Consider the following 19,636-nt stretch of genomic DNA (forward strand, 5'->3'; position numbering starts at 1 on the left):
TTTTTCTTTTTTGTCTTTTCCATATTATTTGCCGTTGCAATATTCTGTCTCATACAATGCTGCTGTCTGAGCCATTTTGTGGCAAAAATGTGGAAAATGTGGCAAAAAAATGTGGAAAATGTGGCAAAAAAATGTGGAAAATGTGGCAAAAACATGGTTAACTGAGTTTGCCAAGAATATCTCAGAGAGAGAAGAAACATGCCTTCACACCATGAGAGTCATAAAAATAATATTTTTTTTTATGCAATTTATAATAATATGAACAACAACAGTAATAAAAGGATTTTAAAATATGCCAAACATATAGAGAGTAGCACTACAGAGCATTTTGCCCATATTATGTAGATGATCAAAACAATAAGACAAACAGAGAACATATCCTAAGCATACAAGCTTTACTCAGGAGGGTAGTGAAAGCATTAAAAAAGAAATCTGAATAATAAAAAGTTATTTTAGTGACCACAAGGACTAGAAATCTTGTGACCAATAAATTGAAAGAAATGGTACGGGATCTACATCAAATAAAAGAGTTCAACACAAAAGATACATAAATAGACAAAGAGAAATAGAACAGTAGAGAAGAGAAATAATTAGAAATAGCTAGAAAAGAACTAGAAACAATAGATTGTCTTCATAAGCGTTGAAGTTCACCACCTCCAGGTCATTATTCCGCATGAACAGTTTAGCAAAGAGTCAGTGAAAGTCCGCACCAATATACTGGAATTGGATAGCACTTGCCTGCTGCAGTCTGCTAAAAATTGGGAGTCCCATCAAACAACATTTACTCCCCTTTTTTTTTTTTTTTGAGTTCACAATGATAATTAGCATACATGTGATATGTGATTTATAATGAAAAATAATTGTTGCTGATTTAGGCACAAGGCCAGCAATTTTGAGAGGAGCAGATTAGTCAATACCACCAAGCCCAGCCTTTGTACCAGTCTTTGACTGGTATTTCAATTTATGGACCCCAGAAGGATGAAAAGCAAAGTTGGCCTAAGAATGGAAAGTACCAGAACAAATACTAGAAAGCATTTGCCTGGCACACTAATTATTCTGCCAATCCAACAACATTTTTCTGGTGATAGATTGGCAGAAGCTGCAAATCCATTATTATTATTATTATAATTATTATTATTATTATTATTATTATTATTATTATTATTATTATTATCATTATTATTATTAATAATAATAATAATGATAATAATAATAATAATAATAATAATAATAAAATAATAATAATAATAATAATAATAATGAATGATTTCTTTTATTAGCCACAAAGGCAATGACAATAATAATAGTGTACATACTATATGCAATTTACTAAATTGGTATGTACATACTATACAATGTGTTATGTTCAACTTTTATAAGAAATATTGATAAAAAAAAACTGAAATTGATTGGACATTTAAAACAGTAAAAGACAATGAAGTTATTTAATACATTTACTTACAATTCACTGGCTATAGAGGAGTTTCTTGAATTTGATTTTGGAGACAGTTCATAGTCACTATCGGATCTATAAAGAAATGATTCTCGTCGCTGAGGTAAATTTTGTAATATTAATCCTGATGAAGGACTCATTTCCAAGGGACTACGGCCTGGTGCCTGACCATTTTCCACATCAAAACTGTAAAAAAAAAAAAAAAAAAAGAATTCACTATTATACTTAATTTATACATCGTAATAAATATGTAATCAATTTATACATCATAATAAATATGTAATCAATATCAAGGACACATTTTAGAGTAAAGTTGCAGACAAATATAAGGCCACTACTTGGCATCTACTTTCTTTTATGTAATCGTACTTACCTAATTTACTATATGAAACCAAAAAATAGTTTTACTCAAATGGGATTAAATGACATTTCAAATTTAAATGGAAGGAAACAGTAAAGATGAATTGCGAACCAGAATGTTATTTCATTTATAAAATATTTAGGTTTGATGAAAATAATTTACAGTACAGTTTTTTAGTTGATTATAGTTTAGTATAGTTCAAGTCAATGAACCAAAACAAGCAATGAAATCACATTTAAATCAGACTTTATCATGTAACAGGATAATGTAGTCCTGGATTCACTGTCCAAAAGAAATGGATGTGATGGTGGGAACTCATATATTCATAGGTCTGCCCAGCCAGGGTTGACCTGAGCTTTTTCTATGAATACATGGAATATTTTTAATAGCTGTTTTCCAGTGGCATGAGTTAGTAGAGTATATCAGCTTCATTTTGACAACTCATTTTTGAAACCCAATATCCTGAGATCAGATCTCACCACTCCTCTTATTTTTCTTGATTTTCTCCTATTCCCTGGCAACTTGCTTTTCTCTTGTCTCTCTCTGGCAACACACATCACTTCTCTTTTTCACGCACTGATCATTCATATCAGATGTCTATATCAGTGCAAACATCTTCTTTTCATGCATTGGTAAATCCTTTTAATGTCAACTCACTCCTTCATTTCATTTGTGTTCTACCTTCATTACAGATTAACATTACACATGCAACACTTGCCTCACTTCTCTCCAGCATCCTCACATCTTCCATACTCAATGTCTTGGTCTTGTTGATATAATCAGAATTGGATAACTTAATAGTTCCAGCAAGTTTAGTTACTGAAAGATTTCATCTCCTATCCACATCTACCTAAATGTTACAAGCATTTTCCAAAAATTGTATTCTGCTTATCCAAGACCCTGAAACAGTGAAGATCACTAAGTGAAAAGGAATTGTTCGCAATTTCTTGTTGGATGTAAATGCTTCCACCAGAATAGGGCATGCAGGATCTGCACAAATATATCTAAAACCAGTAAAACTCCTAAACATACATTCTGAAAGTTATAATAATTGGCCATCAGTCAAACTCATATTGTAATGATTTGGATTCTTTTGAAGATGGAAGAGTTTATTACATCCAACCAACTTATAGATATGAAAAATTGTTTTCTGTCATCTAGCTATGATGAAAACTAAATGGGAAGCCATCTTTCACCAAATATATCTGTGAATATGATTAAGACTTTGAAAAAATTGTATTTGTTCTCAGCTAAAAAATAACCTGTAAAAAGATTGTAGCCACCATATTGAGTAAAGTTTTAATTTTTTCCTAACGAGATATGCTTTTTCTTCTTCATATGTACATCATCATCATCATCGTTTAACGTCCGCTTTCCATGCTAGCATGGGTTGGACGATTTTGACTGAGGACTGGTGAACCAGATGGCTGCACCAGACTCCAATCTTGATCTGGCAGAGTTTCTACAGCTTGATGCCCTTCTTAACACCAACCACTCCGAGAGTGTAGTGGGTGCTTTTTATGTACCACCGGCATGGGGGCCAGTCAGGTGGTACTGGCAATGACCTCGCTCAAATCTTTTACATGTGCCACTGGCACAGGTGCCAGTGAAGCGACGTTGGTAATGATCATGCTCAAATGGTGCTCTTTTACGTGCCAGGGGTAAGGAAGCCAGTTGGCTGCTCTAGCAACGATCATGCTCGGATGGTGCTTTTGGCACCCTACTAGCACAGGCATAAGTGCCAGTAGAATTAATTGTAATTTTAATTTGATAAAACACAACAATGGAAACCATTAAGGAAAGAGATGTCAATGAATTTAAATGCAGGCAACTCATGAGCTGATATCAAAGCAGAATGACCAGTTGAGAAAAAGATTAGCAATTTTTGTATCAATTATAAAAAAAAACAATGAGTAACATAATCAAAAGGTGAACTGAAGAAGGGCATTGCTAAGTGAAGAAGAGATCTGGGGTTGTGGAAAGTTTTTGTGAAGACAAAGAGAGCAGTTATGATGGAAGTTATTAAAATAAATGTGTAACTGTTAGAAAAGTTACAAATACAATCTTATAACTCTGCTTATCACTCCATTACTTAGCCTGTGTGTAATACTTTCACATGATTAGTTGAAAGGAAAGGTGAAGAGCGAGAGAAGAAGAGAGAGAAAGAAAATAAGGAGAGAGAAAAAGAGAGAGAGAGAAGCGTCCATGATGTGAGGTGACCTCCTTCGGTCATGACTGACCATGGAATTGCACCTAGTAAGTTACCCTCCGAGGCACAAGTCTGGGCAATGTTGTTTATGGAAGACCAGCAGTCGCCCACACATACCAGCCTCCTCTCTCCACGCCACCAATGTTATCCAAGGGAAAGGCAAAGGCCGATACAGCTTGGCACCAGTGACGTCGCATCTCATTTATTAACGTGCAAGTGGCTGAGCACTCCACAGACATGTGTACCCTTAACGTAGTTCTTGGGGAGATTCAGCATGACACAAAGTGTGACAAGGCTGGCCCCTTTGAAATACAGGTACAACAGGAACAGGAAGAAAGAGTGAGAGACAGTTGTGGTGAAAGAGTACAGCACCACCACCCGCTGCCGGAGCCTCGTGGAGCTTTAGGTGTTTTTGCTCAATAAACACTCACAATGCCTGGTCTGGGAAATGAAACCGCGATCCTCCAACCACGAGTCCGCTGCCCTAACCACTGGGTAGAGAGAACATAATTGTAGTGCTTTCAAGTGATTAGCTGAAAGGAAAGAGAGAACAAGAGGGAGGAAGAAAATGGAGAGAGAAAGAGAGGATAAGGTGCAGAGTGAGATAGAAAGAGGGAGAAAGAAAAAGGAGAGAGAAAAGACAGAGAGAGAAGCATCCATAACGTGTGGTAGGGGGAATGTAATAGTTATTACATGGTTAAAAATTAGTTGAAGGTAGTGATATGGAGAAGTACCAGTTACGCACTGGGATCGATGTAATTGACTTAATCTGTTTGTCTGTCCTTGTTTGTCCCCTCTATGTTTAGCCCCTTGTGGGTAGTAAAAAATTAGGTAGTGATATGGAGTTAGAAATATAATTTTAGTAAAGGGGTGATGTACTGATGGAAAGGTTAAAGAAAGGCAGAGAGAGAGAGAGAGAGAGAGAGAGAGAGAGAGAGAGAGAGAGAAGAGAGGAGAGAGAGAGAGAGTGAGAGAGAGAGAGGAGAGAGAGAGGAAGGTGAGGGTGGAGAGAGAGAGGGGAAGATAGACAGATGATGATGATGGTGGTGGTGGTGGTGGTGGTGTTGGTGGAGGTGGTGGTGGAGAGTGAAAAGTATTTTTCTTATAATTGAGCTAAGTTTTTTTCATATCACCTCTTATTTAATGCATGCAGATAAGTGCAATTCTGCGACATATTCAAGCTTATTTACATGGCAGATATATGCAATTTAACTATAGGTTGTATCATATGCATGACAATTTTTTTTTATGAGGAAAGTGGAAAAATAAGAGTAACTATTCATTTTATGAGTGCTGTGCATTAAGTCTATAAAATTGTGCATAAAGTATATAAAGTGCATTAATTATCGTATTTCGATTTCTTTCACTTTCCAATGAGTAGCAGAAGAGTGACTATCTTTCCATTCAGACATATACGCATATGTCAGACACATTCAGACATATTCAGCATAACACAGGCTATGCTTTCAGAGATTTTGGATAAAATTTTCAGAAATAACCCAAAAGGTTTACCATTAATTCCATGAAATATTTATGGGTTCCACTACTTATACATAAATGTATATATATATGTATATATATATATATATATATATATATATTGGTAAAAATGGTAAGATAACAAAAGAAAGAAAGAGACCTCAATATTATGTAAATATAGGAAATTTATCACTAAAATAATATGTGACAATTATTCAATAGCCAAGATAAAACTCTAAGTTTCGGATGCCGAGGTGGAAATCCACAACACCATCTCTTCGGTTATCTGGCCATCTGAAAAACGCTATGAAAATTACTTTCTAATTCCCTTGTATAACAGTCTTTTTTCATAGCGTTTTTCAGATGGCCAGATAACCGAAGAGATGGTGTTGTGGATTTCCACCTCAGCATCCGAAACTTAGAGTTTTATCTTGGCTATTGAATAATTGTCACATATTATTTTACAGATATATATATATATATATATATATATATATATATATATATATATATGTGTGTGTGTTGTATATATATACATGTATGTGTGTGTAATATATAAAGTAGATATAAACATGATTAATTTAGTTACTTCTCTGTAGATTGAAAAATTGATAAGCAATCCAAATCAATTTTTTAAAATCTCATTGGATTCTCATCAAAGGCATCTACTGGAGAAATATAAGCAGCCAATAAGTAGCTACAGAGAAGTGGAACTTTTAATTTGCATACTATATTTAATATCAGAGGTCTGTCAATGGAGATCTCAGTCTACACAGTATCAAGGTATGATATAATAATATATGTAAACCTATAAGGTAGATATATAAACAGGGCTAATTTAGTTATTTTGCCATAAACTGGAAAAAAGGATTAACAACCTTAATCAGTTTTTAAATCTTATTGGATTCTTGACAGAGGCATCTACATCAGTGTGACCAACCCTACAGAAACAACCAGAAATCTGTTTATATATTCTACAATTACAGTATCTATAGAAAACTGGAGTTACTAATTTGCATAACTTTACTTAATATCAGGGGTCTGTCAATATGGATCTCAGTCCACACAGTATCAAGGTATATATATATATAAATTAAATTAGAGATAAAACCACTATTAGGCAACTCAAGCAGTGATATATAAAATATAAAAATATATAAAAATATAAGAATTAAAAAATTAAAAAATTTTTAAATATAAAAATTTTTAAATTTTATATTTTATATATATATTATATATTATATTAATTATATTTATATTTTTTGTTATTTATGTATTGGTTTATGTCTATCACTGCTTGAGTTGCCTAATAGTTGTTTTATCTCTAATTTATTTTATATTTATACTGTGAAATTTGATTTAACCCTAAATCTAATTTTTCCTTCTAAGTTTGGATATAATCCCTAATATTATATATATATATATATATATATTCAAATATTAGAAGCAGCCTGAGGTATATAAACAAAATCGAACACAGTTACACAAAGTGTGTGGGTTGTTACTTCGTGGGTCAGCTGCGTTTTTAGGCATAAGAGAATATATTCTCAATGCACCTGGCACTAAAAACACCTAAAAGTAGGTCATTGGCAAGAGAGGCAACTCACATCAGGTCCCCTCTTGGAGCAACAACGAGGAAACAGCGATGTCTGTCACTCCAAAAAGGGACTTGATGTGAGTTGTTTCACCTGCATATGACTTACTTTCAGGTGTCTAAATGCATCCAACCCATGAGCTAACTATTATGCACACCTTATGTATTTTTTATTTATATTTTATTTTATCTAGTTTCAGCTCACGAGCTGTGGCCATGCTGGGGCACCGCCATTCTAAAGAGTCAGCAGAAGTTTGCCATTACCTTCTGCTGGAGCCGTGTGGAGCTTAGGTATTTTGCTCATAAACACACACATCACCCGGTTTGAGATTCGAACCCACGATCCCTCAATTGCGAGTCCACTGATCTAACCACTAGGCCATTTCTGTTCATATACTCCAAGCTACTTCTAATTCATGTTTGAATTTTTTTTTCCATGGCATGAAACTTTGGAACATGCCAGCAGATGGTTTTTTTAAACCATTAAGCATATAGTGAAAGTCAGCAATATAGCATAATGTGTGCTCTGTTCAGTCGGTGGTATTGAAAAGTCACAACAATGATGAACATCAATGTCTGTCACTCCGGAAAGGGACCTGATGTGAGTTGTCTAGCTTACCTTTGACTTACTTTCCGGTGCTTTAACACCAGGCACATTGAGAATATGTTCTCATACCTAAAATGCAGCTGACACATCTTGTGTATGTGTGTTTGATTTTGTTTATATACATATATATATATATATATATATATATATATATATATCTAATATAGGATAAAATTTTTCGAAAAAAATTATATCAATGGCCAGCATATGAAAAAAATACCTTTAAAGGTTAAATTTATAAACAACTTATAAACAAGGGCAAAAGAAAAAAAATTCTAATGCCAAATAGGCCGAAAACAGACACATCGTCAATAACCATATAATTCATCACTATAAGCATGCATCTCGAAGAAAGCCGACAGAAATTACTAAAAAATTCTGTTATCATATCGGATCCGATTTCAGAGTTAATTCATAAGAACCTTCTCTTCATCAGTGATAAATGCGACAAAGAAATAAATGAAATACCTACTTATACCCATGACGATGTGTCTGTTTTTGGCATATTTGAAATTAGAAATTTTTTTCTTTTGCCCTTGTTTATAAGTTGTACATATATATATATATACACATACACACACATGCACACACGCACACACATATGTATGTATACTTGCACTTGTACATGCACACACACATAATTGTCAGACGTAGCTAAATAGGCAGGAATTTTACTTTCCAATCACAATACTTTGGGTGTGATCCCAATTCATAGCACATTAGGAAAGATTCCACTACCATAATTTTGGACCAACCCAAACCATGTAAGGGAAATTGGGTCGTCGAACACTGTGCAGAGACATATTGGTCGAACTGTATCTGGAATATATGGAAAGTCAACTTTGTTACACCAATTCTGTCTGACGATTTCTTTAAGAATACAAATGTTTATGGAATATTGAACCAGTCAGTGAAGAGGCAGCTGTAACACAGATCAAACAAGCAAAATAACACTGATCATTAAACAAGATCCATTCACTTTACTTTTTATATGTGAGAGCTTTTGCTATGTAACTGAATGTTTAAAGAAACTTTTTCCAAGTTTTATGGCCATCAATACTAGAACAGTGAACAGTAAGTTCACTCTGCTTGTAGCTGCTGTTTTTGTTTGTGTGTGTGTGTATCTATTATTGAACAATATGACATAACTTATGAGACTTCATCCTATCTAACTACAATAAATACATCAGAATTGATATAATTCAAATCTATATATTGTTCAGTAAGACCATTGATAGACATCCTCAATAAATCTGTCAATAATTCTTCTCAATAACGAAAAAGAACTGAGAAGTTGAATTTGACTGATTCCTCACAAGTGCTGAATCCTGCAACACTAAATACCGATTGAATTGCATCTCTCAATACTCTCTTCTAGTTAACACTTCTTGTTAACACTTAAGAAACTATAGGAGATCAAAACCAATACATTGCAATCCACCAATTTTATCAGGCAAATCCATTTTATAGAAGATTGTTTAAATAAGAGTAATTTGTAATCAATACAGCAAGGACTTGTAGACATTTCATTAGATTCCTGTAAATGCAGAAGTTCTCAATGTAATATTGTTGTTGTGTAATCTATTCTTCTAACTAAATCATAATTACCATTCCAGTCAGTGCAGCTGATTGTTTCTGTTAGCTTGATTACTCTTTTACTCTTTTACTTGTTTCAGTCATTTGACTGTGGTCATGCTGGAGCTCCGCCTTTAGTCGAGCAAATCGCACCTAGGACTTATTCTTTGTAAGCCTAGTACTTATTCTATCGGTCTCTTTTGCTGAACCGCTAAGTTACGGGGATGTAAACACACCAGCATCGGTTGTCAAGCGATGTTAGGGAGACAAACACAGACACACAAACACACACACACACACACACACACACACACACATATATATACATATATATATACATATATACAACGGGCTTCTTTCAGTTTCTGTCTACCAAATCCACTCACAAGGCTTTGCTCGGCCCAAGGCTATAGTAGAAGACACTTGCCCAAGGTGCCACGCAGTGGGACTGAACCCAGAACCATGTGGCTGGTAAGCAAGCTACTTACCACACAGCCAGTCAGGAGAAAAAGTTTAGAGAAGACTTTACAATGTTTATTATATCTTCTGGACTTTTAAAAGCTTCTCACAAAGGGCATTCTGCAATCTAATGAGATAGTGTGAGTGGAAGATAATGTAGCTTGTAACAGATATGTATGAGGCATTATCTCTGCTATTTGTTCCTTCAACCTGCTCAAAATAGCAGCCAAATTTCCCTTAAATTAACACCATACCATCTTAAAAGAGTAAGGACATTAGCTAAAGTAAACCTAGATACCCATAAAATGCCTGAATGATCACAAACAAAATTCTATGTTCATAAAGCTGCTTTACTAGGGTTGACCTAGGGCTAAACAGTAGCATCAACCTATATTAAATATCAACTATGTCAACATCAGCAGTCCAGAATTATCTGGAAAGATCATAACTACATTTTTTTTCTTAACCTACAACTGAATATTCAAAAACCAAATATTTATTTTATATTATATTCATACTTTTCAGCAGACTCCATTTTTAAACTCAAGTGTATGACACACTCTGTGTGAGTGTGTGTGTGTGCATGCGTGTGTGTATATGTGTCTCACTCTCTTTCTCTCTCTCCCTCTCTCTCTCTCTCCCTATATATATATAGGAAAGTGGGTTTGAAAATGCAGATGTCTTTTAAAGATGTTTATTGACTTGACTTGTTTTACTTTTTTTAAAAAGATTATCAAAGTAAAATGTAAAGCTTTGTATAAACTTTGTTGTGTTAAAAAATGGTTATCATAATCGTTTTAAAATACAGTTATACAGTCTTTGATAATGATAAGAAAATGTTAGAAAATAGAATTTTTGACAATGATAAGAAAATGTTAAGATGAGCTTTGTGTTTAAACAGTTTACATGAAAGTGTTCAAAATAGGTAGTAAAATAAATTTATAATGTATTTATATGACTGTATAACATATTTTTTAACCTGAAACCAATGGTAGCCTTAATATGCAAATTAAAAAATCTTTATCCACCAATGTGGTCTTAAGAATTCATTCTCATTGTTCAACATTTACATGAATATAAAGAGTGCAGCAGAAGTAACGACCTTTTGTATTTGAGTTTTCTAGTTTCTAATTGAGTTTCTTTTTTATTTCCTAAAACTTCTGTGATTTTCTTCATTAGTTTATTATTCAATTCTTTAAGTAATAAATTTGTGTTCAATAAAAAAATTACTAATTAAACACTTATTATATTTCACTAGAGTTCTTATATGTTTACAAGGGCTAGATGGCCATCTCCAAGTAGCAGGACATGCTACTCCAGACTGATGACGAGCAAAGACTCAGAAACTAGTCTCTGAGTGCAGGCTTAGCTGGGTGGGGTGCTTATCTCCCCCTTGTAAACATGAGAACACAGGAAATGTGTCAAGGCCGACAGGAAGCATTGCTGCTTCCTAGGGCTAAATAGCAGTAATGTGATTCCCTTCATGGGACTGTCACATTAAGTTGACAGTATACAACTACTCTATCGTACCACTACTGCATATATCTCTCTGAGATATTTAGAAATGCAATATTTCGATTTTATATATATGAATATATATACAAAGTTCAAGAATGGAATTTGGGATATTTTCTTTAGTCGTATTTTGGATATATTTCTTTAGTCGTATTTTTTTACAAGTAAATAGTTATGAATAAAAATATAAATTGTTTGTAATATTTCAACATATTACTTTGGGCCAATGTACATCACACACATCTCAGATAAATAACAATAAATTACTATTTATCTTGTCTGCTGAGATGCACATTGGTCTAATGTAATATGTTGAAATATTACAAACAATTTATATTTTCTTTTAGTTTTATATTCACGAAAAAAAATTACATCTACCATATATTGTTAAAATGGATGTAACTAAAGAATAAGCATAATACCATAAATTTTTTTCTTGGACACATTTATTATCCCTGGAATTTCAGTTTGTATAAATGGTTTCCTGTAAGGAAAATTGTCCACTTCTATACACCATGTTTGCCTGTGTTTGCAGGAGTTCTGACTATATATATACATATAGATATATACACACACACACATATATATACATACATATATATATATATATATATATATGTATATGCATATACATATATATATATTCATGTATACATATATGTATATGTTTGTATATATATGTGTGTATATATGTGTAAATATATATATATATTATATATGAATATATATGATATATATATATATATATATATATATATATATATATATATATATATATGAATATATATGTATATATATATATATATATATATATATATATGAATATATATGTATATATATATATATATATATATATATATATATATATATATATGAATATGTATATATATATATATATATATATATATATATATATATATATATATATGAATATATATGTGTATATATACATATATATATATATATATATATATATATATATATATATATATATATATATATATATATATATATGAATATATATGTGTATATATATATATATATATATATATATATATATGAATATATATGTGTATATATATATATATATATATATATATATATATATATATATATATATATATATATATATGAATATATATGTGTATATATATATATATATATATATATATATATATATATATGAATATATATGTGTATATATATATATATATATATATATATATATATATATATGAATATATATGTGTATATATATATATATATATATATATATATATATATATATGAATATATATATATATATATGCATATATATATCTACATATATATATGTGCATATATGTATATATATATATACACTCACGCATACACACACACATACACACATGCCCGCGTGCATGCACACACACACACACACACACACATATGCCATAAGTACTCCTTTTGATTTACTTCAGTCATAGAAACATCTGTGCCTATATACAAACACAACAAATTATGAAGGCAGGCAAGTCATTACAGAACCTCTAGAACTCTATCATAATTGAGGGCCCAAGCCATATGAACATAATTTTCTATAAATTCAATATTGGCCAGTAAAAAGGATTATTATTTTTAGTAGCATATTCTATTAATCTTCCATTATGACATCTTATCTGAGACAAAAAAAAAAAAAAACTTAGTCCTAATGCTGACAAAAGAATATACATTTTCCTTTTGTGAGGCATAATGAAAGATTAACTAACTATGCTGTTAAACTTCATTTTAAAACGTAAAACTTATTATATTTGTGTGTACAAGCTCTACCCTTATTTTCCATGTAGCTCTTTCTCCCTTGTTTTATCATAGTCAACACACATTTCTATTTCATGAATATGTTTATAACTCCATATAAACACATGTAAATGGGAAACATTAACAAGCATTTCTGTATAAACACTCCTATCTATAACTTTCACTTATGTACAATTTACTGAAGAGAAGATGAGGTTCTATTCTTAATTTGCTTTTTATTTATGTAATTGCTTGAAATATTGATTATCAATAGCTTAAGACAGCATATATATTTCAAACTATGTTAAAATTAATTTGTGTTAAAATTAACTAAAAGTTAATTTAAAGTATAAGGAGAAAAATAAAATAAGATGTTAGTTATATATTTTAAGATATATTTCTGGATTTTCTACAGGAGTGGCTGTGTGGTAAGTAGTTTGTTTACCAACCACATGGTTCCGGGTTCAGTCCCACTGCATGGCACCTTGGGCAAGTGTCTTCTACTATAGCCTCAGGCCGACCAAAGCCCTGCGAGTGGATTTGGTAGATGGAAACTGAAAGAAGCCTGTCGTATATACGTATATATATATGGGTGTGTGTGTGTCTGTGTTTGTTCCCCTAGCATTGCTTGACAACCGATGCTGGTGTGTTTACATCCCCGTTACTTAGCGGTTCAGCAAAAGAGACCGATAGAATAAGTACTGGGCTTACAAAAGAATAAGTCCCGGGATCGAGTTGCTTGATTAAAGGTGGTGCTCCAGCATGGCCGCAGTCAAATGACTGAAACAAGTAAAAGAGTAAAAGAGTAATTTATTAAAGAAACATTACTTTCTCTATTTGACAGCTCATAAAGAGCACAATCTTATAAAATGTGCTTCAATTAGGGCTGGCCATTTCTTAAACCAACCCAAATCCTGACCTTGTGTTTATAAGATGATTTTTTTTTGGACTTTATTTGTTACTTTTTTTCTTTTATTTCTTCAAGGAAAAAAACGCACCTTTTATGTAATTGAATACGCATTTAAAAGTCAACATGAGTAATGTTCTAGAATTTTATTAAGTTGATTCATAAAATATATTTTTAATGAGATATAATTTTACATGTCAGATAAAATTAGACACACTGTTTCTCGCAGCAAATTACTCTCTCTATATAATAATGATTCTAGTTGAAAGAGTAAAAGAATTAAAATAAATTTCCAGATCTTTGAGTATATATAAGGCAGATGTACAACTTAGGGAAATTATTGACAAGATAAACTACTTCAGGCACAAATAAGAATATACAGAGTATATACAACAGGCAGGTAGACAGGTAGATAAATAGATTCAAAAGGGCAGAAATTGTGTGAAGGTTATAAATACATGATAGAAACGTAAACAACTGCTGTCTTTGTAAACAGAAGGCATTAAAATCATTGCCAAGTACAGAGAAAATATCATTTCACAAGCTCAATGAAAGATCACACAGCTAAAGATTTCCATAACAATACCCTCTCAAAACATATATATATATATACATATATATATATATATATATATATATATATGAAGGTGCATGGCTCAGTGGTTAGAGCGTCGAACATACGATCGTGAGGTTGTGAGCTCGAATCCTGGACCGGGCTGCATGTTGTGTTCTTGAGCAAGACACTTTATTTCACGTTGCTCCAGTTCACTCAGCTGTAGAAATGAATTGCGACATCACAGGTGCCAAGCTGTATCTGCCCCTTTGCCTTTCCCTTGGATAACACTGGTGACGTGGAGAGGGGAGGCCGGTATGCATGGGTGACTGCTGGTCTTCCATAAACAACCTTGCCCGGACTTGTGCCTCGGAGGGTAACTTTCTAGGTGCAATCCCATGGTCTGTGTTGTGACCAAAGGGTGTCTCAGAATATATATATACTCTTTTACTTGTTTCAGTCATTTGACTGCGGCCATGCTGGACATCGCCTTTAGTCAAGCAAATCGACCTCAGGACTTATTCTTTGTAAGCCTAGTTCTTATTCTATTGGTCTCTTTTGCCAAACTGCTAAGTTACAGGGACGTAAACACACCACAATCGATTGTCAAGCGATGTTGGGGGGGGGAGGGCAAACATATACACATACATACATAGTATATACATATATACGACAGGCTTCTTTCAGTTTCCATCTACCAAATCTATTCACAAGGCTTTGGTTCGCCCGAGGCTATAGTAGACACTTGCCCAAAGAGTTAAGCAGTGGAACTGAACCCAGAACTATGTGGTTGGTAAGCAAGCTACTTACCACACAGCCACTCCTGTGCCTATATATATATATTATTTAAAACAGTTTCATTCAGCTCCATGCTACTTCAAGATTTGCAGACCTCTAACAGGAGCCTGACTCCTTCACGCTTCTGGAATGCCAAATGTGTGTGTGTTTGTGTGTGTGCAAGTGTGTGTGTGTGAAGGTGTATGGCCTAGTGGTTAGAGTGTTGTACTCACAATTGAAGGCTTGTGGTTTTGATTCCCAGACTGGGTATTACATTGTGTTCTTGAGCAAAACATTTCATTTAATGTTGCCCTATTCTACTCAGTTGCAAATGGGTAAATCTGTGAGTGCAGGTATTCCATACAAAGGTGAATGTTAACCTGCATGCCCAGCTAGTGGGATGACACCATTCAAAAGCTACAACATTGAGAGGATACACATTGTGACCAGCAGTGTATTGCAATATCAAATAGTCTGGTTGGCATAGTGATATATATATATATATATATGTGTGTGTGTATATATATATGTATATATATATATATATGTATGTATATATATATGTATGTATATATATATATGTATATATATGTATATATATATATATATACATATATATATATACATATATATATATATATATATATATATATATATATATATATATATATATATATACATACATATATATATATATATATATATATATATATATATATATCATATATATATCAACCTCTTGATCATAAGCTCGATGCTCTATATATATCATATATATATATATATATATATATATATATATATATATATATATATATATATATATATATATATATATATATATATCATATATATATCAACCTCTTGATCATAAGCTCGATGCTCTATATATATATATATATATATATATATATATATATATATATATATATATATATAGGCGCATGGCTCAGTGGTTAGAGCATCGAGCTTATGATCAAGAGGTTGTGAGCTCGAATCCTGGACCGGGCTGTGTGTTGTGTTCTTGAGCAAGACACTTTATTTCATGTTGTTCCAGTTCACTCACCTGTAGAAATGAGTTGCGACATCATAGGTGCCAAGCTGTATCAGCTGGTGCCTTTCCCTTAGATAACACTGGTGGCATGGAGAGGGGAGGCCGGTATGCATGGGCGACTGCTGGTCTTCCATAAACAGCTTTGCCGGGACATGTGCCTGGCAGCGTAACCTTCTAGGTGCAATCCCATGGTCTGTCGTGACCGAAGTGGGTCTCAGATATATATATGTGTGTGTGTGTAAAGATTATTTGCCAACATAATGAGTCATACTGTTTGAAAATATAAGGACACAGATGTGCCAGTCAGAGATGATGTTTCCTGGGGCTAAAACAACAGTAATATTCATCCCAACTGGGACTGCCACATTATGTTGGCAAATAATCTTTACTTTAAAGTATTGCTACTATATGTCTCTCGTTGAGAGATTTAGAAATAATAAAGTTTCTATTTACATATATATATATATATATATATATATGTATTAAAGTCATACTCTGTTACCACCAATGCAACAGAATATATCACTGGTAATTTGAGGCTCAAAGAAGCCATCTTCCTCAGTAAACAGAAACTGTCCATCAACATTGAAGCAAATTAGCTATTGTAACAATGCCATTTTATGCATGTCACGATCTATTCTCACATATCCATAGATGAGGATCAGTGTGTTTAACTTAAGTTGAAAGAAAGAAAAAAGAGCAAAAAAGTAAATATCTATGAAATGTTGAATCATAGTAAAGAAAGAGGGGAGAGAGAGAAGGAGGGAGAAGAGAGAGAGAGAGAAAGTAAGTAAATGGTGAAGAGTAAGACTATAATTTCTGCAGATTTCCAGTTGACCAACAGCATTCATACTGTAAATCCACAGGAGGCTAACAAGCAATTCTTGCTTGCAACAAAATATGATTTGTTAAAACCAGTAATGTCACAGTTTTCCACACAGGTTAGCTGTGTATATAATGATATAGTAAAACAGGAAATACTTACTTGACCAACAAGAATTGGAATACTTTATCACTGTGCATGCATATACAGTTGCGTGCGTGTGTGCACACATACACGCGAGTACTGTCCAAATCTCCGACCAATCACATACAGCTAGCTGGCATTCAATTGGCGTATCAAGTTTCGGGCATTTTGATTGGGTTTTGATAGAAAATTCACAAAAAAGTCACTTCTATTGATTTTTTAACGGCTTTGCGGGGTTACTGGGAAATGTAAAGATGTGCACGACCACCCTTGGATGGTTTTGAATGACCATAGAAAGTGTGAGCCCTCTAACTGAAAAATTGTGGATTTGTATAAAGGACACACACGCAGACATTTTGCCGTTTATACATATAGAGATTATTTGAACAGATTTTTCTAATGAAGAACCTAATACATCTTGATTTTGCAAGAATCAATTAGACATAAATTCCAATAAACATATACATTTCTGAACTAAAAACATCACTGCTATAAAAATAAATTTTGCAGCATCAAAATATGTAGATTTAAAGAACGACTAACCATGCAATACCTAACAGATGTAATTATTTATAACACTTGAATGTATTCAGACCTTTAAAAATAAGGAATACTGGTGGAACATTCTAATAAAACAGTAATCACAATAGACCTGATATTGTTCTATAGGACAGGGAACAAAGCCATGCATTCTAGAGATCAGCTGCTGAGTGGATGTGAATGTTTCATCTAGAACTGTGGCAACTATGGGGAACTACCTACTATCATAGGTGCACTAGGCTATGAAGCAACAGGTTTGCCTAAATACTGGAAATGCTGGGATTTTCCAAGAAAGAGCTAAGCAAACCGAATTGCATCATCCAAGCCTAATCAATTAGGCAGTCCAGTGAAGATTAATAAAACATTCCAAAGATTCTCCATTTGAGTTTCCTGTAATGAATGTATAACAATCACATTTGGCATACACCCGTAAAACATAATTAGACACACACTCAAATACTAAAGTACATGCAATTCATTACAGGAGTGCAAGTATATCCACACGTAGGCCTATATACACGCAATATATATACACATTAACTCATTCACATATTCACAGATCTCTTGAAGTTTCTTCATACAAAGGAGAAACCTTGTCACTGACTTGAATTCTGTAAAGAATTTCAATATGTCTCAAAGTAAAGCATACATGAAAGTACGACTTGCATTTAGATTTACCAAGGAAGAACGTAGTTCCATGACTTATATACTACTGGCAAACATGAGATTCGTGACAATAAAAACCTACATATCCTTTTTACAATTCAAAGCATTGCTGGTTTCACAGAGAATAAAAGAAAAAAAATCATTCTTTTTTTATTATATCAAATATCTTTTCTTTACAATGTTGTCATGAGGCTGGTAGGTTATCAAAATATACACTAAAACTTCAAACAACGAAAATAAATTCATACATGTAGGCAAATAAAAAGAACACAAAGTTAAGTTGGTTGTATTTATATTCAGAATATGTACAAATTATTTTTTGCATTTTTTCACCTGCTTCTATAGAACTCCACTGTTTGGTGGTAGGTCAGTTATTCTAGATAATATGAAACAGTAATAAGCAATGTAAATTCATAAAAACAGTAGTGCATGTACTAAGGGGAAAATGACATTTCAAGGAATATAAAAAGCAGCAGTTTATACATTCATGAGGACAGATTGTCAGTGCAGAATTAAATTAATCAACAATATGTAAGTTTTTAAAATGACATTTATGAGAGCAAAGCCTTATATTTGGATATCAATACTGGGTCATTTTCAAATGTCACACGGTTAAAGCAGACAATTTCACCACCATAAAAAGGAAATGACTATACTTTTGGGAACTGAACAGAATTGTCCAGCTTAGTAAGTATCTTGGATGAAACTAGATGAATGAAAGCTCCTTTCGTAGTAGAGATTCTGTTGTTGTGACATACAAATAAAGATGGGTAACAATTGATGTAGAAGCTGCAAAATGGCTTGGAGCTATAATAGTTGAAGCAGTGAAAGTAAAAAAGTTGCAGTGGCTTGTAAACTGTAATAGCTGCAAAATGGCTCGTTGCTGTAAGTTGTGCATCTGTTCATACTTTCAATGTTTATAAAATGTTTTAAAGTTAGTTTATTCTGTGTTAGGAGATGAAAGATGTACAACTGCATAAGTCAAATTATGCTGGAGTCATCTTTTCAGTTTGAACAGCAGTTTTTAACATAATTTCTAGGTAACTAAAAAATTTTAAACTTTGTATACTGGTAGAATGTGTTTATAAAACATCTTTTCTCTTGGCTTTATTGAGAAAATTCTATTGTTTGTAAGATATTTGTT

General features: G+C 32.8%; 1 protein-coding gene across 6 annotated transcripts in view; it reads right to left on the reverse strand.

The window, feature by feature from the left end:
- The window catches only part of LOC115219746 (cAMP-specific 3',5'-cyclic phosphodiesterase 4C), a 734,075-nt gene that overhangs the window by 245,138 nt on the left and 469,301 nt on the right, over window positions 1–19,636 (reverse strand). For all 6 annotated transcript variants that reach the window (XM_036509484.1, XM_036509483.1, XM_036509482.1 and 3 more), the window contains exon 2: window positions 1,463–1,639. In XM_036509484.1, coding sequence (XP_036365377.1) covers window positions 1,463–1,639 — 177 coding nt within the window. The remainder of the gene's footprint in view (window positions 1–1,462; window positions 1,640–19,636) is intronic.

This window comes from Octopus sinensis, linkage group LG15 (assembly GCF_006345805.1).
Source record: "Octopus sinensis linkage group LG15, ASM634580v1, whole genome shotgun sequence".
Classification (NCBI taxonomy): Eukaryota; Metazoa; Mollusca; class Cephalopoda; order Octopoda; family Octopodidae; genus Octopus; species Octopus sinensis.